The sequence below is a fragment of the Ranitomeya variabilis genome, chromosome 6 (genome assembly GCF_051348905.1).
Source record: "Ranitomeya variabilis isolate aRanVar5 chromosome 6, aRanVar5.hap1, whole genome shotgun sequence".
Taxonomy (NCBI): Eukaryota; Metazoa; Chordata; class Amphibia; order Anura; family Dendrobatidae; genus Ranitomeya; species Ranitomeya variabilis.
Window position 1 is genome coordinate 427461173 of NC_135237.1, and position 21012 is coordinate 427482184.

A 21012-nucleotide genomic window follows, 5' to 3' on the forward strand; every position below is an offset into this window, starting at 1 on the left:
CCAAATGTTGTTGTCCAGTTTGTCCTGAGTACGATGATACCCCATATGTGGGGGTAAACCACTGTTTGGGCGCACGGCAGGGCTCGGAAGGGAAGGCACGCCATTTGGCTTTTTGAATGGAAAATTAGCTCCAATCATTAGCGGACACCATGTCGCGTTTGGAGAGCCCCTGTGTGCCTAAACATTGGAGCTCCCGCACAAGTGACCCCATTTTGGAAACTAGACCTCCCAAGGAACTAATCTAGATGTGTGGTGAGCACTTTAAACCCCCAAGTGCTTCACAGAAGTTTATAACGCAGAGCCATGAAAATAAAAAATAATTTTTCTTTTCTCAAAAAAGATTTTTTAGCCCACAATTTTTTATTTTCCCAAGGGTAACAGGAGAAATTGGACCCCAAAAGTTGTTGTCCAGTTTCTCCTGAGTACGCTGATACCCCATATGTGGGGGTAAACCACTGTTTTGGCACATGTCGGGGTTCGGAAGGGAAGTAGTGATGTTTTGAAATGCAGACTTTGATGGAATGCTCTGCGGGCGTCAGGTTGCGTTTGCAGAGCCCCTGATGTGCCTAAACAGTAGGAACTCCCCACAATTGACTCCATTTTGGAAACTAGACCCCCAAGGGAACTTATCTAGATGTGTAGTGAGCACTTTGACCCCCCAAGTGCTTCACAGAAGTTTATAACGCAGAGCCGTGAAAAAAAAAAATGTGTTTCCTTTCCTCAAAAATATTTTTTTAGCCCAGAATTGTTTTATTTTTGCAAGAGTAACAGGAGAAATTGGACCCCAAAAGTTGTTGTCCAGTTTCTCCTGAGTACGCTGATACCCCATATGTGGGGGTAAACCACTGTTTTGGCACACGTCGGGGTTCGGAAGGGAAGTAGTGACGTTTTGAAATGCAGACTTTGATGGAATGCTCTGCGGGCATCAGGTTGCGTTTGCAGAGTCCCTGATGTGCCTAAACAGTAGGAACTCCCCACAAGTGACTCCATTTTGGAAACTAGACCCCCAAGGGAACTTATCTAGATGTGTGGTGAGCACTTTGAACCCCCAAGTGCTTCACAGAAGTTTATAACGCAGAGCCGTGAAAATAATAAATGTGTTTCCTTTCCTCAAAAATATTTTTTTAGCCCAGAATTTTTTATTTTTGCAAGAGTAACAGGAGAAATTGGACCCCAAAAGTTGTTGTCCAGTTTCTCCTGAGTACGCTGATACCCCATATGTGGGGGTAAACCACTGTTTGGGCACATGCCGGGGCTCGGAAGGGAAGTAGTGACGTTTTGGAATGCAGACTTTGATGGAATGGTCTGCGGGCATCATGTTACGTTTGCAGAGCCCCTGATATGCCTAAACAGTAGAAACCCCCCACAAGTGACCCCATTTTGGAAACTAGACCCCCCAAGGAACTTATCTAGATGTGTGGTGAGCACGTTCAACCCCCAAGTGCTTCACAGAAGTTTACAACGCAGAGCCGTGAAAATAAAAAATCATTTTTCTTTCCTCAAAAAAGATGTTTTAGCAAGCAATTTTTTATTTTCACAAGGGTAACAGGAGAATTTGGACCCCAATATTTGTTGCCCAGTTTGTTGTGAGTACGCTGATACCCCATATGTGGGGGTAAACCACTGTTTGGGCACACGTCAGGGCTCGGAAGGGAAGTAGTGACATTTGAAATGCAGACTTTGATGGAATGGTCTGCGGGCGTCACATTGCATTTGCAGAGCCCCTGATGTGCCTAAACAGTAGAAACACCCCACAAGTGACCCCATTTTGGAAACTAGATCCCCGAAGGAACTTATCTAGATGTGTGGTGAGCACTTTCAACCCCCAAGTGCTTCACAGAAGTTTATAACGCAGAGCCGTGAAAATAAAAAATAATTGTTCTTTCCTCAAAAATTATGTTTTAGCAAGTAATTTTTTATTTTTGCAAGGGTAACAGGAGAAATTGGACCCCAACAGTTGTTGCCCAGTTTGTCCTGAGTACGCTGGTACCCCAAATGTGGGGGTAAACCACTGTTTGGGCGCACGTCGGGGCTTGGAAGGGCGGGAGCACCATTTGACTTTTTGAACGCAAGATTGGCTGAAATCAATGGTGGCGCCATGTTGCGTTTGGAGACCCCTGATGTGCCTAAACAGTGGAAACCCCTCAATTCTAACTTCAACACTAACCCCAAAACACCCCTAATCCTAATCCCAACTGTAGCCATAACCCTAATCACAACCCTAACCCCAACACACCCCTAACCACAACCCTAACCGCAACACACCCGTAACCCTAATTCCAACCCTAATCCTAACCCTAATCCCAACCGTAACCCTAATCCCAACCCTAACCACAACTGTAACCCCAACACACCCCTAACCCTATCCGTAACCCTAACCACAAGCCTAATCTTAACCCTATTTCAAACCCTAGCCCTAATTCCAACCCTAACTCTAATTCCAACCCTAACCCTAAGGCTATGTGCCCACGTTGCGGATTCGTGTGAGATTTTTCCGCACGATTTTTGAAAAATCTGCAGGTAAAAGGCACTGCGTTTTACCTGCGGATTTACAGCAGATTTCCAGTGTTTTTTTGTGCGGATTTCACCTGCGGATTCCTATTGAGGAACAGGTGTAAAACGCTGCGGAATCCGCACAAAGAATTGACATGCTGCGGAAAATACAATGCAGCGTTTCTGCACGGAATTTTCCGCACCATGGGCACAGCGGATTTGGTTTTCCTTAGGTGTACATGGTACTGTAAACCTGATGGAAAACTGCTTCGAATTCGCAGCGGCCAATCCGCTGCGGATCCGCGGCCAATCAGCTGCGGATCCGCGGCCAATCCGCTGCCGATCCGATGCGGATCCGCGGCCGATCCGCTGCGGATCCACGGCCGATCCGCTGCAGATCCGCGGCCGATCCGCTGCGGATCCGCTGCGGATCCGCTGCGGATCCGCGGCCGATCCGCTCTGTGTGCACATGCCATAACCCTACCCCTAACCCTAACCCTACCCGTAACCCTAACCCTACCCCTAACCCTACCCCTAGTTCTAACCCTAGTTCTAACCCTAACCCTAGTGGAAAAAGAAAAAAAAATATTTTCTTTATTTTATTATTGTCCCTACCTATGGGGGTGATAAAGGGGGGGGGGTTATTTATTATTTTTTTATTTTGATCGCTGTGATAGAACCTACCACAGCGATCAAAATGTACTTGTAATGAATCTGCCGGCCGGCAGATTCGGTGGGCGCACTGAGCATGCGCCCGCCATTTTGGAAGATGGCGGCGCCCAGCGAGGAGACGTACGGACACTGGGAGGATCGGTAAGTATGAAGGGGTGGTGGGGGGGTGGATCGGAGCACAGGGGGGGTGATCGGAGCACAGGGGGGGTGGATCTGAGCAAGGAGGGAGCGGACAGGAGGACGGGGGAGCGGGCAGGCGGACGGAGGGGACCGGACCCCATAACGGAGCACTGGGGGGGCGATCGGTGGGGTGGGGGGGGTCACTTCAGGTTTTCCAGCCATGGCCGATGATATTGCAGCATCGGCCATGGCTGGATTGTAATATTTCACCAGTTTTTTAGGTGAAATATTACAAATCGCTCTGATTGGCAGTTTCACTTTCAACAGCCAATCAGAGCGATCGTAGCCACGGGGGGGTGAAGCCACCCCCCCTGGGCTGAAGTACCACTCCCCCTCTCCCTGCAGATCGGGTAAAATAGGAGTTAACCCCTTCACCTGATCTGCAGGGACGCGATCATTCCATGACGCCACATAGGCGTCATGGGTCGGGAAGGGGTTAAGGACTTATTCATGTGTGTTTTTGCTGTTTTTTTTTGGGGGGGGCAGAAAAAACTCAAAAAAAGCAATGATATTTATAAAATCTTATTCACATGGTGTGCTCTTTTCTATTTTTAAACCACGGCGTCAATTCTCTTAGCTCTTTTGCTGCAATTTTTTGCCCTTTCAATTGAATGCATAAAAATGCATGAAAAATGCATAATAAAAATGCATGAAAAATGCATCAAAAATGTTCATAATGTACTCAATGTTTTAATGTTTTTACTGCAAAAACTCTGCATTTACTTATGCAGAAAAAATGCAGCAAAAAATCTCTTTGTGAACTTACTCTTATACTAAACAATTTTTATATCAGTTATTCTATATACAAAACTAAAGTGAATATAGAAAATTATTGTTAAATTATACATTTTTTGAATGTGTAATTATGCACACCTACAATTTAACAAGATCTTAATTTATACCATTTTTATATCAGTAACAGAGAATGGTATTCAATATCTGATAATATGAAACAATGTTTTGGGGCTAAACCTTTTATGGTTATTTTATGGATTTATTCATATGTTACACACTCACTACACATAAAAAATATAGACAAAATAATTACAATTTGTCACTTCGGTAACTCGCACGTATATTCAGCACCATCCTGCTCACTGCTGTCTCCGCTCTGCTTCTTCTTGTGTCAGGCCTTCTCGCTGAGTTGCCACTTGCAGCAATCCCAGCACTGCTGCATCTTCCTGCTGTCTCCACCAGGCTATAGGGAGGCACAGGCAGACTTTGCAGTGATTTAACCCTGCTGTGTCCTGCAGGGTTCTTCTTCTACGGAATATCCCCTGCCAGCAAAGGATATATTCCGCAGCCCTTCTCTACCCTCTTTACTGAGCAATGGTTCCAGTTTGCAGTTCCCAGTCAAGGTGCTTTTTGGGTTCCTCTGTCCTGTTACCGACCCAGCTTGTATACACATTCTGTATTACCTCGGTTTTATATTCCGAACCAGTTCTGCCTGCCCCAACCTCAGACTATCTTACTATGTCTCTGTCTGTGCCCTCTTTACCACGTACCGTTGCCTCAACCAATTGGTCAGCTGCTGCAGGTCTGGACACTACCCTGGAGTGGCATCTGGTGGCTACCCAATGGCCCAACCCTATCCTCACAATCAGAAGCTCTAGTAAAGACCAGATAGCCACTTAAGGTACCTTCACACGAAACGACATTATAACGATATCGCTAGCAATCCGTGACGTTGCAGCGTCCTGGCTAGCGATATCGTTTCGTTTGACACGCAGCAGCGATCAGGATCCTGCTGTGATGTCGCTGGTCGCTGAATAAAGTCCAGAACTTTATTTGGTCGTCCGATCGCTGTGTATCGTTGTGTTTGAAAGCAAAAGCAACGATACCAGCGATATTTTACACTGGTAACCAGGGTAAACATCGGGTTACTAAGCGCAGGGCCGCGCTTAGTTACCCGATGTTTACCCTGGTTACTAGCGTAAAAATGTAAAAAAAACAAACAGCACATACTCACATTGCGTCCCCTGCAGTCTGCTTCCTCCTCTGACTCAGCGCCGCAAAGTGAAAGTGAAAGCAGCACAGCGGTGACGTCACCGCTCTGCTCTCACTGTACGGCGCTCAGTCAGTCAGGAAGTGGACGCAGGGGGACGTGAATGTAAGTATGTGCTGTTTGTTTTTTTTAGATTTTACGCTGGTAACCAGGGTAAACATCGGGTTACTAAGCGCGGCCCTGCGCTTAGTTACCCGATGTTTACCCTGGTTACCAGGGGACCTCGGCATAGTTGATCGCTGGAGAGCGGTCTGTGTGACAGCTCTCCAGCGACCAAACAGCGACGCTGCAGCGATCGACATCGTTGTCGCTATCGCTGCAGCGTCGCTTCGTGTGAAGGTACCTTTAGTCACGCCCCTCAGGGTAAGCCCTGCCAGTGGCTCCACAACCATCATTGTCAGACCATTGTTCTGTCATTTATGACATTTGGTGTCTACAGTATTCCTTTTATGACAAATGGCCTCCACACTATCTTCCCTTTTGAAATTTGACCTTCAATATCAATCTTCCCTTATAAGCCACCATCAGTACATGAATGCAGCACCATATATACAGCATCTGAATTGGTATAAGTAGATGAAAACAGTACCATAACCATCAAGAATGCATCAATACAGAACCAGAATTTTCATTATTACAAGATTAAGGCACTAGAACCACTATCAGTACATTAAGACAATACAAGAACTAGCATCAAAACATGAATACAGCAGCAGAACCAACATCAATTAATATTACAACTAGAGGCAAAGCTAGGGGTTCAGCACAATGGGGGACAAAACTCATCGGAGTGGGCCGCTAACCTAGGTAACCATGTTTGCAACTATGTTGCCACCCCAATCACAGTGGGCAAAAAGGGAACCTAAGCAGATGACCATGCATTTGCTACATTAAAAACTCACTATAAAAAAAAACAAGATCAATATTACCACCACATGGTGACCATACGGTGGGACATATCAGTTCTGCAAAGTGTTTCAAGAGATTAGAATCCGGCGGAACTTGAAGCTCATTGACTTCATTGCAAAATTTCAAACCAGGCCTCAGTAATACAAGCCAAAGAATTCCTTTTGCCCCCCTCCCCCAGGCTAAAGGGTCCAGCTGTGACTGTGAGTCACCCACCAAGGCAATGGGGATATTCTGTACCGGATCCGGTCGCGCTTAAAGGGGATGTCACGTTGGCTGCGACCCGGTCCGTGGCCCTGGGACTCAATTAAAAGGGAAATGTCTTTTAAGGGGCTTTGTAATAAAGTTTGTATTCGTGACTGCACCTGTGGTTCTCGGTCAGAGGAGACCGACGCTGCTTAAAGGGGTCCTCTGGGGTGATGTTACTGCAGCATAGATGGTGACGTTTCCCACAGGTGAAGCGGGGTTCCCAGGGCTCCCAGTGGAGTGGGCAAGGATGGTGGGTTGCCGGTAAATAAACGGAGGACACAGGGTTGCAGTCTTTACCTGGTTTACTGATGGTAGCAGGCCATAGTCCAGGATACCGGCAACAGGTGTTGATGGAGTCCAGGCAGCCTGAAGACAGGTGGAAACCCCCTTGGCAGGTCAGGTTGAGAGCCTTCCACTTAGCGCTAGCTTCTGGTCCCTTGCTACCTGTGGTTGTCTGACAAGGTACCTTTTCTCTCCAGTCCTGGGACAATACCTGCACGGCAGGCAACTTGAGCCATTCTCTTGGGGTCTCTGACATGGTGACACCAGGCGCTAGAATGCTGCTGTACCTCACGTGTGGTGTGGGCAATTTATGTATTGTCCTAAGCCCTCCGGTTCAGCTGTGGGACTTGCAGTTCCACACAGCCTTGGTCTCCTGGTGCCCGGTTTCTGCGCTTTAGCTATAAGGAGGCCCAATCGCAGCCTCCTCTTAGCTCCTAATCACTACTCTCCCTTCACTGGGTTAAGAGCTGGCTCAGGGATAAGAAACAAAGGATGGTTATTAATGGAGCACACTCGGACTGGGTCGCGGTTAGCAGTGGGGCACCACAGGAGTCAGTATTGGGCCCTCTTCTTTTTAACATATTTATTAATGACCTTGTAGGGGGCATACAGAGTACAATTTCAATATTTGCAGATGATACTAAAGTTTGCAGGGTAATCAATACAGAGGAGGATAATTTTATATTACAGGATGATTTATGTAAACTAGAAGCTTGGGCTGATAAATGGCAAATGAGCTTTAATGGGGATAAATGTAAGGTCATGCACTTGGATAGAAGTAATAAGATGTATAACTATATGCTTAATTCTAAAACTCTGGGCAAAACCGTCAATGAAAAAGACCTGGGAGTATGGGTGGATGACAAACTCACAATTAGTGGCCAGTGTCAGGCAGCTGCTGCAAAGGCAAATAAAATAATGGGATGCATTAAAAGAGGCACAGATGCTCATGAGGAGAACATAATTTTACCTATATACAAGTCACTAGTTCGTCCACACTTAGAATACTGTGTACAGTTCTGGTCTCCGGTGTATAAGAAATAGCTGAACTAGAGCGGGTGCAGAGAAGAGCGACCAAGGTTATTAGAGGACTCAAGATAGATTATTACACTTGGGGCTATTTAGTATAGAAAAATGAAAGGCTAAGGGGTGATCTTATTTTAATGTATAAATATATGAGGGGACAGTACAAAGACCTTTCTGATGATCTTTTTAATCATAGACCTGAGACAGGGACAAGGGGGCATCCTCTACGTCTGGAGGAAAGAAGGTTTAAGCATAATAACAGACGTGGATTCTTTACTGTAAGAGCAGTGAGACTATGGAACTCTCTGCCGTATGATGTTGTAATGAGTGATTCATTACTTAAATTTAAGAGGGGTCTGGATGCCTTTCTTGAAAATTCTAATGTTACAGGTTATATATACTAGATTTCTTGATAGGGCTTTGATCCAGGGAACTAGTCTGATTGCTGTATGTGGAGTCAGGAAGGAATTTTATTCCCCAATGTGGAGCTTACATTTTGCCACATGTTTTTTTTTTGCCTTCCTCTGGATCAACATGTTGCCTAGTTGCTAGGGAATCCCCACATGTACTTATGCTGGCTAACAGATGTAAATCATTCATCTGCAGCAATAAAAACTAAATATCCGAGCACTAAAAAATACTCGGAGGACACCCGAGCGTGCTCGGGAAATCTCGAGTAACGAGTATATTCGCTCATCACTAGTTGGGCGGGCTACAAGGTGTGCATCCAGACCCGAATTTCAGCCACACCAGATGGTTTTTGGCTTCAGGTCTGTGAACAAGCAAGGCCCTACCCACGCTGGCAATATGGGTTAGAACCAAAGGTGCACCTTAAGGGTGCCAACTATTTACAATGACAGTTTTTGGGCAATTCACTGTCCATTATCCTATTGTCCATTTTAAAACCTGTAACAAGTATAAGCAAAACATTTCAAACAGGTAACAGCAATTATTGACATTTTTAGTCCCTGTACCGGGCTGGGATTTGACCTCCGGTACAACGAGTAGACCTATGCAGTTCCTGGTCTAACATGTCTGCTGTTGCTGTTGCGAACCCACTAGTGTCCGTGCTACTTGTAGGCATGCATTGCATTGGCAAATTGGGCAAATGTCTGCAACTTCTTAGATTCACTATGGGTCTGACAGATTCACCGATAGCAGAGGGTGGATTCTCTTGTTCCACTGCTGGTGCGACATCTGTTGCTTGAGCCTGCTGGTCTAGAGTCTCTTCTGGTTCAGGATGGTTTTGAATCATGTCTTGTTCTGGTATTTCCAACTGGGGAAAAGTCAAAACAGGTATCACTATGGCTTCATGTACTTGAGTCCAAGATTGGGGTAAGTCTCCAAGACCAGTATGGATTCTCTTTTCTTCTTCTTCCGTAGGTTGAGAAGCACCTGGGTCTTTTTCCTTGTCTCTCAGTTTGTCAGGGCACACTTTGAGGTGATCTCTAGATACTGCGGTTGAAGTTTCTCCTCCATCTTTTCTTATAAGACGCACTTTAGCATTATCAAAGTTTGATGGTAAGATAGTATATGGTTTTTATGGTAGCTAAGAAGAAAACAGCTGACCGCACCACCAAATGCTCACGCTGTGAACTCACCGGCTTGTCGGCATCAGCTGGCCTGCAGATCTCGGGTGCTCAATCCAGAGGAGATGCTGATTGGAATCACAAAAGGAGAAAAGCGGTGGCACTCACCAATCTTCAGTGCAGGTAATACTTTATTGCGTATCAATCTTCACGGCACAGGGGTGTATTTACAGAGGAGTGTGACAGCTTAACGACGGCCGATGAAGCGCCAGACCGGCGCGAAATGGCCGTCGTTTAAGCTGTCACACTCCTCTGTAAATACACCCCGGTGCCGTAAAGATTGATACGCAATAAAGTATTACCTGCACTGAAGATTGGTGAGTGCCGCCGCTTTTCTCCTTTTGTGAGTATATGGTTCTGCTTCCCATTGGTCATCAAGTTTATGCATTCTTCTTTTTCGCTTTAGCACTTGTTCACCTGGTGACAAGGGAATTGCAGGGGTATATTGATTGTAGTTTCTCTCTTGTTTTTGTCTTGCCTAGGACAAGCTTCCCAATCTGCATCTGGTGAGGTTGTTTCTGGTGTTAGGATTCCCATTTCAAGACCAACAGGTAATTTGCTAGACCTTCCTCTCATCAGGTAGGCTGGAGTGCAGTTGGTGGAATTCACTTGGATGTGATTGTACAGATCTACCAAGTCTGGCAACTTCTCTGGCCATAAGTTTCTTTCTTCCAAAGGCAAGGTTTTCAGTAAGTCTATTGCCACTTGATTCATCTTTTCACACATGCCATTTGTTTATGGGTGGTACGGGGTTGTTCTGATCTTCTTACACCCATACAGGTTGCAGAACTCCTGGAACACTTCCGCTTCAAAGTCTGGACCTTGGTCGATGAGTACCTTATCAGGGTATCCATGTGGTCGACAGAAGTGTTGTTGGAAGGCTTTGGCTGCCGTCTTCGCTGTCTGGTCCTTGACAGGCACGACTACCAGGAGTCTGGAGTAATGGTCAACAATGGTCAGAGCATAGACAAAGCCTGACCGGCTTGGAGTTAGCTTAACGTGGTCTAAGGCCACCAGTTCAAGTAGCTGTTTGGTGACTATGGGCTGTAGGGGAGCCCTTGGCTGTCAAGGTACTTTCTGCGCAGGTTGCATGGGCCACATTCTCGGCACCATTTTTCGATGGCTTTTCTCATGCCAATCCAGTAAAACCCTCCACGAAGTAGGATCTCTAACTTCTTCCATCCGAAGTGTCCTGCTCCATCTTGGTACGCTTCCAGAACCATTGGCGCATCTTGTCTTGGGGCCAACACCTGCCAGACCAGCTCGTGAGTGCATGGGTTCATATTTCTCTGACACAGTTTACCGTCATAGATAAACAATTTGCCTTTCTCTTTCCACAGCTGTTGAGTCTCTTGTGGAGCATCTGGACCAGGGTGTGAATCGGCTTGCGTCAGCAGCTCTTTTACCAGACTGACTGCTTGGTCACTATCCTGCATCTCTGCCCATCCATGGTGGGGCAGTGGATTCAGCATGACTTCTTGTTTGTCTTTGCGTTTGTTCCTCACATAATGGGAGTACTGAGTCGCCCCAGGGCAATGGAAAGCTGGTAACTCAATCTCTTCAAGTGCCTCCGGATCTTCTCCCACTTCTGGTAAATTAGGCATCCTGGACAACGCATTGGCATTTGTGTTCTTGTGCCCTGCACGGTACTTGATGCTGAATTCATAATTGGACAACTGGGCCAGCCATCGCTGCTCCAAAGCACCTAGTTTTGCTGTCTCCAGGTGGGTCAGCGGGTTGTTGTCCGTGAAGACGGTGAATCTTGCTGAGGCCAGGTAGTGCTTGTGGAGCGCCCCCACTGCCGCAGGGCCGAGGGGTACCCGGTACCGGGCCTCTCTGTCTCAGTTCTGGGGTTGTCACAGTGGCTAGACCCGGTCCGTGACCCTGCTGAGGGGCGTCCAGTGAAAGTTGAGAATGATGTGGTGTGGTGCAGGTCGCGGTGAATAACGAGGACACCAGGTTGCAGTCTCTTTACCTCTTTACTGAAGGCTTCAGGATCCTCAATCCGGAGTACGGTTAACAGGGCTGTCTGAGACCGGCCGGTCCGATGGCACTTCCAAAGTTCCCTTTGCAGGTGGAAATCTGTGCCTACCTTCTAGCGCTTGTGTGTTGTAGTCCTTCCCTGCTTAGCACCACGGGATAGTCCTCACAACTGTTGTGTCTGTTTCTGAAGTTCCCTCACAACTGATTCTGATGTTCTTCTCCGTCCCCCAGATGATATGGCTAGGACGCACCCGTATGACGGGTAGGCCTGGAGGTCTTCCGGGACCCTAGAGTTGCCCCTCTCCAACTGTTGCCCCCTATGTCTGCTTAGGTGATTTGAGTGAGACAGCCCACCTATAACTGACTGTCCTGCCGTAGGTTTGAAGTAAGGCCTGGAGCTCAATACTTCCTCGGCGTTTCCGGCCACCGGCTACGCGCCTCAGTAGGATGTTGCCTCGGTCTTACAGCACGACTCCTACTGGTGTTATCTCCTTGTTGCGTTGATCTCGTTTCTCACTCTTCACAATAAACCTCGCTTCTTGTCCTTTCTTGGGGTACCGCCGCAATGAAGTGCAGGCGCAGTCCCATAACGTTCTCTCTGTTCGCTAGGCCTCTGTCAGGATCCCACCCCTGACAGGGACCCCCCTGAATCTTCTCTGCAACACCCTCTGCCACAGGATGTTGCCTGGTTCCAACCCAGTCAGCTTTCTAACTAACTTCCTATCTAACCCCCAGTTTTACCAGATTGTGAGGAGTGGCCTAATACATAGCACCCTTAGCTCCCCCTGGAGGCCAGACTGTGAAGTGTATTGGTGTCTGTGATACCTGGTCAGGTGAACTCCTTCAGTGCCATCAGACGTACCAACACTCCCCTTTGCGGCGGAGCATCAGCACTGCAATGACCAGGACTCTGGGGCGCTGCACTCCCCCCCCGGTTAAATCCAGTACTCCTGAACTGTGAAGAAACAACAATACATGTTAGCAAAAAGACATACAATTTTCAGAAATGCAAAAACAAGCAAATTTTAACAGAGCTTCCCTTTATGGGAGGTGAGAACACTTGAACGTTACAAACATGGTTAAATACTTTAAATAACATACCATAAATAACTTCTATTACCCAACCGGGTATTCTTCTTAGTGCAAGTTCTGAACAATAATTTAACTTTGCCTCTAAGGACGTATAAGCTGAATCCACTAAAGGCTTACTATAAAACACTACAAGGCTAATCACCTTTTCTTCATTTTTCCAACTTTACATTCGCAGGACCGCCTGTCTATCTGCCCCAGGCCTACTGCCTCTCGCTCTTCTGCAGGACCACCCCATTCTCATCCGGGCCTACTGCCTTTCTCTTTCTATACACAGTATAGGACTTATCAACCTTCTCTCAGCACAAGATCACTGAGCCATCTCTGTATGGCTCCTAGGAGGACTCACCAATTAACCCCGTACGGGTTCACTTCCTGTCCTCATTCTTTAACACATTATTAAACATTTCCTACAAGCAACTAATTAACTACATATAACTTTTTCATATAAATACTATCATTACTTCTTTTAAGGCAACATTATGCTTTAAGTGCTATTGGTGAACGTTCCCTTTAAGAGAGAACCAAGTCTCTTGGCGGTTGTGCAGCTTCTCAAGCTGCAAGTTCGTGTAAGGCAGGGACTCCTGTACTGTTTCCAGGAACAGTTTTCTTCGCAAAGAGTCCTTTTTCTTGTAAAACCAGTAGGGGGCACCTTTAAGAAGGTGCAAACTATTTACAATAAGTTTGTAATCATGCAGTGTTCATGATCCAGCAGTTCTTTTCAACAGTGATAAACAGGAAACAAAACAAAAAGGGAAAAATAGGGATCCCGGGTAAACTAAGGGATCCCTTTAAGAGTTAACCCTAGTCTGGTTGTAGCAGCAGAAAGACACATAGAAAGACAAACAGTTAACTATTTACACTATGTCAAGCACTTATGCTTACTCAGGTTCTGGCTGAGCAGGAGGTGGCCTCCTTGTCCCAGACAGGGGTCTGGGTGGCCACCGTTTTGGTTTCAACGCTAACTTGGGCACCAGCTACCGCCGCGGCCAGGCTTCCGGCCACCACAGTGGTGGTGGTAGCAATGGTGCAGGTGGTGGTCTTCACCACAGTGCAAGTGGGAGTAACCACTGTGGTCTTTGTAGTGACGGTGGATCGGTCACAGGAGGGTGTCTTCACCACAGGGGGCTGCTTTGCGGGCACCTTGGTTGGGGGTTTCATGGAATTTTCCTTATGGACGTTCAAAGCAAACCACCCCTTCTCCCCAAAGTGCCGGGTGTAGGTATCTTCGTCCCCGGGGTGGAGGTCCCGAGCCGGGTGACCCTCTCTCAGGTGGGACTCGACATCCCTCCGGTTAACAAACACCTCCGCGTACAGGCCTGGCTCTTTAATAAAGCCCCAGCCTCCGCGGAGCTTGAAGGCGATGACGACGCCCTGCCTGCGCGGGGTCTGATGAGTGGTGGGGTCCTTGTGGGCCCGATCCTTTACCGCCAAGTCTTTTTGGTGATGGGCTTCCAGCCCAGCCTGGTACGCCTTCTCCTTCTGTTCCCACTGCTGTTCTAGCTGGGCCTGGTATTCCTCCCAGCTAAGGGCCTGCACCATCTCACCCTCCTGGGTCGCCACCCCGGGGAACCCCATAAAGTTGGCCCCGGGGTTCACCCAGCGGCACAACGTGCGCTCCACATAGACCGCGCCCGGCAGGGTGACTGGTGAGATCGGGGGCTTTAGGAGGTGCTCCATGCCTGTGGCCTGGTCCCAGGGAAGGAGGCGCTGGAGCCGATAGGTCCCAGGGGGAGGTGGCGCTGCAACTGGGCCTATCAGCAGGCCCTCTGCTGGCGGGGCAGGGTCGGCGGCCTTACCAGCCAGTGGAGCGTCCTCCCTCGCAGTGGGTCCCACCCGCGGTGACATTGGTGGAGACGTTGGCAGCAAGTCGATCAGCGGTGCGTGAACCAAGGTCGGGGATTCCTCCGCTGGCATCTCCTGGGGTGCGGCCTTGGCTTCCATCCGCAGCTGGAGAAACTGTTCGATTAAGTCCTCCATCTCAAGTTGCAGGAGACCCACTTCAGCTGGGGAGACGAGACTGCTACACTCCTCCGGGTAGCTGGGGGAGTTCTCCACTTCCACCCCACACTCTGGGTCTGAGCGATCAGCCATCGCGTCCTCCACGTGGGTCACTTCCTGGCCTTTTTCCTGCTCTCTCCTTCGTGGGCGGTTTCTTTTTCCCTGTTTCCGCCCCCCATTGAGGATTAGGAGACGGATCTCGGACGCTGACGGACACGTCCTCATGGTACAGAAATATTTAGACTGGGCGGCCATTGTCTTTCGCGCTCTCCAGCGTGTCTACGCCCACTCCACGCCCTTCTTCTTCTCCTGTGCTCTCCTTAGCGCTGTAATGGCGGTGGTTTTTGGCGAGAACTTTTGGCAGCAAGTGGCAATACACAGTCTTTGCAATAAGTCACAATCCAAGCACAATAAATCACAGTTCCAAGGCACACATGACCTGATTGTTCAGGCTTAAGTAGATCCTGTTCGTGACGTCAAGTTGGAACGCCCCCACTGCCGCAGGGCCGAGGGGTACCCGGTACCGGGCCTCTCTGTCTCGGTTCTGGGGTTGTCACGGTGGCTAGACCCGGTCTGTGACCCTGCTGAGGGGCGTCCAGTGAAAGTTGAGAATGATGTGGTGTGGTGCAGGTCGCGGTGAATAACGAGGACACCAGGTTGCAGTCTCTTTACCTCTTTACTGAAGGCTTCAGGATCCTCAATCCGGAGTACGGTTAACAGGGCTGTCTGAGGCCGGCCGGTCCGATGGCACTTCCAGAGTTCCCTTTGCAGGTGGAAATCCTTCTAGCGCTTGTGTGTTGTAGTCCTTCCCTGCTTAGCACCACGAGATAGTCCTCACAACTGTTGTGTCTGTTTCTGAAGTTCCCTCACAACTGATTCTGATGTTCTTCTCCGTCCCCAGAGGATATGGCTAGGACGCACCCGTATGAGGGTAGGCCTGGAGGTCTTCCGGGACCCTAGAGTCGCCCCTCTCCAACTGTTGCCCCCTATGTCTGCTTAGGTGATTTGAGTGAGACAGCCCGCCTATAACTGACTGTCCTGCCGTAGGTTTGAAGTAAGGCCTGGAGCTCAATACTTCCTCGGCGTTTCCGGCCACCGGCTACGCGCCTCAGTAGGATGTTGCCTCGGTCTTACAGCATGACTCCTACTGGTGTTATCTCCTTGTTGCGTTGATCTCGTTTCTCACTCTTCACAATAAACCTCGCTTCTTGTCCTTTCTTGGGGTACCGCAATGAAGTGCAGGCGCGGTCCCGTAACGTTCTCTCTGTTCGCTAGGCCTCTGTCAGGATCCCACCCCTGACAGGGACCCCCCCCTGAATCTTCCCCTGCAACACCCTCTGCCACAGGATGTTGCCTGGTTCCAACCCAGTCAGCTTTCTAACTAACTTCCTATCTAACCCCCAGTTTTACCAGATTGTGAGGAGTGGCCTAATACATAGCACCCTTAGCTCCCCCTGGAGGCCAGACTGTGAAGTGTATTGGTGTCTGTGATACCTGGTCAGGTGAACTCCTTCAGTGCCATCAGATGTGCCAACACTCCCCTTAGCGGCGGAGCATCAGCACTGCAACGACCAGGACTCTGGGGCGCTGCACTTGAACCGCTCTGTTACTGCCCAGACTATGGCGAGGAACTCCAGCTTAAAGGAACTTTAGTTTTCAAGATTCCTTTCCATGGGATGAAGCTTCCTGCTGGCATAGCCAGCATTTGCCTTTCTGCACCTGGGACAACACTGCTCCCACGTTGCTGGCATCTGTGTAGAGCACAAACGGTTGGTCATAGTCAGGGTAGGCCAGTACCTCATCTCCCGTGAGAGCCAACTTCAACCGAGTGAAGGATCCTTCCAATCTGTCGTTCCATTCAAACGGAGGGCCCTTGCTCTTGGTCTTCTTGGATTGGCCCACTAACAGGTCTTGCAGTGTTGCGGCTATCTTGTAGGTCTTTAATGAACCTTCGATAGTAGCCTACCAACCTGAGGAACTGCCGGACTTTATGGATGTTGCTGGGCTTCGGCCAGTCCCTGATCACGGTGCTCTTGTCAGGGTCTGGTGCCACACCTTCGGTGCTCACCACATGGCCCAGGTACTGCACTTTGGGTTTTAGCAGTTTACACTTAGATGGCTTTACCTTCAGGCCAAAGTTAGACAGAGCTTCAAACACCTCGGCCAGGTGCTTCAGGTGGTCTTCATATGTCTTGGAGAAGATGATGACATCTTCCAGGTACAACAGGATGGTTTCAACATTTTTGTTCCTGAGACAGCACTCCATCATCCTCTGGAATGTTCCTGGTGCGTGGTACAGTCCGAACAGAATGTAGTTGAATTCAGAGAGGCCCATCAGTGTCGTGAAGGCAGTCTTTTCTGCTACGGGAACCTGCCAATACCCACTAGTGAGCTCCAAGGTGGAGAAATAGTTAGCGGATTTTAAAGCAGCAAATGACTCTTCGATTCTGGGCAACGGGTAGGCATCCTTGTGTGTAATGCGGTTTATCTGCCTGTAATCAACATACATCCTCATTGTACCATCCTTTTTCCTGATGAGGACTAATGGAGCTGCCCAGGGGCTACAACTATCTCTGATTACCCCAGTCTCCTTCATCTCTTGTAACATACTCTTGGCACATTGGTAGTGAGCTGAAGGTACAGGCCGGTACCTCTCTTTAATGGGCGGATGACCTCCAGTGGGGATATGATGTTGAACCCCTTTTACCTGCCCAAAATCTAGTGGGTGTTTGCTGAATACCCGCTCATACTCATGAACCACCCGGTAAGCCCCCTGTTTTTGATGTGAAGGGGTAGAGTCAGTGCACACGTGTAACTTCTGGCACCAATCCTCCAACTGTCCTGCAGAGCCATTGTCCTCCGCCTGGTCTGATGGGACTAAGGGTTCTGTTGCCTGTATTGCATTATTATTAACAGTGAACAGTTTAGCAAGTGTGGCATATCTGGGTAAGTGGACCTCTTTCTCTCCACAGTTAAGGACACGTACTGGTACCTTCCCCTTGCGGACATCAACCACCCCTCTGGCTGTCAAGCTGGTGGGCCTAATGTCTAAATACACAGGTTCTACCAGGGCCTGGTAATCTTTACCTCTGAGGCCTATTTGTTATGCTGTAAGAATCAGGCTGCACTCAGATGTCACCCGAGTGCAGTCCTATTTTAATGTGACGATTCAAAGAGGGAAAACGGAGAGTGGACCCTCTAGACCGTGACGACGAACCCCTCATGGACGAGCTGAACAGATAGACCGCCCCCTATACAGGGAGAGTTAGGGGCAGGCCCGTGAGGGACTATCGCCACGGAAGCTGGAGGACCAGGACTGGAGAAGACCAAGAAGAGGCGGAGATAGTAGGAACACAGGATAAGTGAGTACTGCAGAGAAACAGGACTGATGGGTAAACTGCAGCAGTGCAGGAACTGGCGGAGGAACTGAGGAAACGCAGAGGCTAGCAGGATAAACCCAAAGTCAGAGGGAAAACAAACTTCACAGAGACTAAGAGCGTCCAGGAACACCTGAAGGAACAAATGATAACCAGGCACAGAGGGACGGCAGGAAGCAGTTTAAATACCTAAAGGCAGGGTAGCACTTCCAGGTAACAGACCTCCAGAACCATAGAGAGGACAATAAGGAGGACCGACTTCTGGGTACTAGTCCTCCAGGACCATAGAGGAGATGAAGAGGAGGACCGACAGAAGATCAGAAGTGCACATGCGCAGCACTGAACCTGGTATGCGCGGGCGCACGAGAAGCAGAGGCCGGGAGCGAGCGCGGAGGGAGAGACGCTGACTGGGGAGGCGGCAGCAGTGGTATGATACTATTGCTGCCCGACACCATATTAACATTTTACTCCTGGGGGGTATTACAATGGGGATCGGATCACTCACTGTGACACGTCCGGCTTCTCCACCAGACAATTCTACCTGTTATCTCTGCACCAGGGCTCTGATTTCCTTTTGCAGGACATGCTGCTCACTGGAACCAGCAGTTTCGGCCACCTGTTGTAACAAGACAATAACCTTGGCAAGACAATTTTCAATGACATTAGTACCTACAGTCATCATGGGGTTACAATCACCAGTCCTTGGGGCTTCAATTCTACCCACCCCACCTTAATGGCGACCTCCTTGTACCCCACTTGTGGCAAAGGCTGACCATTACTGGCTACTATTGTCAAATAACTGTCTGGGCCACGAGTAATGTCTGAGTCTGCCCAATACCGTTTATAGAGAATGTAAGGCATTGTCATCACCTGAGAGCCGATGTCCAGTAAAGCGTTCATTGGGATACCGTCGATCACAATGGGGAGGACTGGTCGTCCTCCGACGTACTTGGCTCGACAGTTTGGTGGGCCTAGTCGTCCTACTCCTGGGGGTTGGCCCTCTGCCCCAGGGGTCATTAGTTTAAATGGCAGTACCTTGTGATGTGTCCTGCCTGGTTGCAGCGGTGGCAGATGGGTCGTCCATCCTGATGATAGCGGTCGTAGTCTCTTCCTCTGATTGGTGGGATCCTCTTCTGTCGTTGTCAGGGGACGTTCTCCGGACTGGAAGCCAGCTTGATTTTCTCCTTTGGGGATTCCTGCAGGGACTGCACGATTTTAGCTAGTGCAGCTACGCTTTTAGTCAGTTCCTGGACCTGGAGGCGCAGTCCTGCGGAGGGGTCATCATCCAGGATCTGTGCGTCGGCCTCAACGGGGACCTGATGACAGGGTACCACCTCCTGATGGTAAGCGATTGCTGGACGACTAGGGGGCACTGTGCGGTTGGGTGGTGGTTCATGCAGCACCCGGATAGCCCTGTCTTTAAATTGTGCAAAGTCTAGGTCAGGGTTTTGCAAGGCCAGGATGCGCAGCTGGGTCCTGTGGGTGCTGGACAGGAGCCCCTCAATGAACTGTTCCTTTAATAGTTTGTCTCCATCCTGCACACTGTTAGGGTCAACCTGTTTAATGGCCCGCAGTGCCTCTTACAGATTGAGGGCATAGTCCCATATGCTATCCTGTGCTCCTTGTTTGCAACCGATAAAACTCATTTTGATTTCTGCAGCGGTGTGGGTGTCAAAAGTGGTTTTAAGTCTGGCAACTATCTGCTGCACAGTTCCTTTTTCCATATCCGGCCAGGATTTTACTTCTCTTAGGGCCACGCCAATTAGTTGGCCAGTTAAGATGCTGACCTTTTGATGCTCGGTCAGGGGATATACCTCAAATAGGCTGCATGAGTCTTTCCTTAAAGTCACTTAACATATGGGACCGGCCAGAATATTGTGGAAGCCAGGCCGCTCATGGTATATAGGGCATGGATAGCGGCATAATTGGCGTTGTAACTGTGGCTGGGTCCGGCCTGTTTACAGGAGCTGCAGGCACTGTGAGACCTGGGGGCACCATGGGGCCTGCGGCTGTGTCCACCGTAGGGTCTGGGGGAATCACCGGGCCTGCGGCTGCGACCACCGCCAATCCTCCTCCCGGGTCAGACATGGCTTTTCCCCCCGTGCTAACCTTGTAGAGGCCGGCGTCTCTCCTCTGGATTCTGCAGCGGTTCCTCCTGTGTGCGGTCCAGCGCTTCTCCCGGTCCTCCGTCCAGGGCCCCTGCACGGCATCTTCACTTCCGGCTCTGCTGCACGGTGTCCTCACTTGCAGTTCCTCTCGCAGCGCGGCACCCGCTTCCTCTTTGCACTCTTTTGCTGACTCCGCCCACCAAGGTACGCCTCCTTCTTCCCCTCGCGCTCCACGCGGCATGGCAATGGCGTCTTGCAAGAAAATTGTCACAGTCTTTGGCACACAATACCTGTCGATGCCAGGGCACAAAATCCTGTTTGTGACGCCAAAGTTGAGTTGCCCACCAGGGTAATTGGGATACTTGGTACCGGGTCCGGTCGTGCTTAAAGGGGGTGTCACGGTGGCTGCGACCCGGTACATGGCCCTGGGACTCAATTAAAAGGTAAAAGTCTTTTAAGGGGCTTTGTAATAAAGTTTTTATTCGTGACACCACCTGTGGTTCTCAGTCAGAGGAGACCGACGCTGCTTAAGGGGGTTCTCTGGTGTGATGTTACTGCAGCATAGATGGTGACACTTCCCACAGGTGAAGTGGGGTCCCCAGGGCTCCCAGTGGAGTGGGCAAGGATGGTGGATTGCCGGTAAATAAACGGAGGACACAGGGTTGCAGTCTTTACCTGGTTTACTGATGGTAGCAGGCCACAGTCCAGGATACCGGCAACAGGTGTAGATGGAGTTCAGGCAGCCTGAAGACAGGTGGAAACCCCCTTGGCAGGTCAGGTTGGGAGCCTTCCACTTAGCGCTAGCTTCTGGTCCCTTGCTACCTGTGGTTGTCTGACAAGGTACCTTTTCTCTCCTGTCCTGGGACAGTACCTGCATGGCAGGCAGCTTGAGCCGTTCTCTTGGGGTTTCTGACACGGTGACTCCAGGCTCTAGAATGCTGCTATACCTCAGGTGTGGTGTGGGCAATTTACGTATAGTCCTATGCCCTCCGGTTCTGTTGCGGGACTTGCAGTTCCTCACAGCCTCGGTCTCCCGGTGCCTGGTTTCTGCG

The 21012-nt window shown here is 49.4% G+C and overlaps 1 protein-coding gene across 1 annotated transcript in view; it reads right to left on the minus strand.

The window, feature by feature from the left end:
• LOC143783298 (histamine H3 receptor-like) overlaps positions 1 to 14454 on the minus strand; it is a 35000-nt gene extending 20546 nt beyond the window's left edge. Inside the window, exon 1 of the mRNA XM_077271704.1 lies at positions 14274 to 14454. Within this exon, the coding sequence (XP_077127819.1) occupies positions 14274 to 14454 (181 nt within the window). The remainder of the gene's footprint in view (positions 1 to 14273) is intronic.
• Positions 14455 to 21012: the final 6558 nt, after the last annotated feature.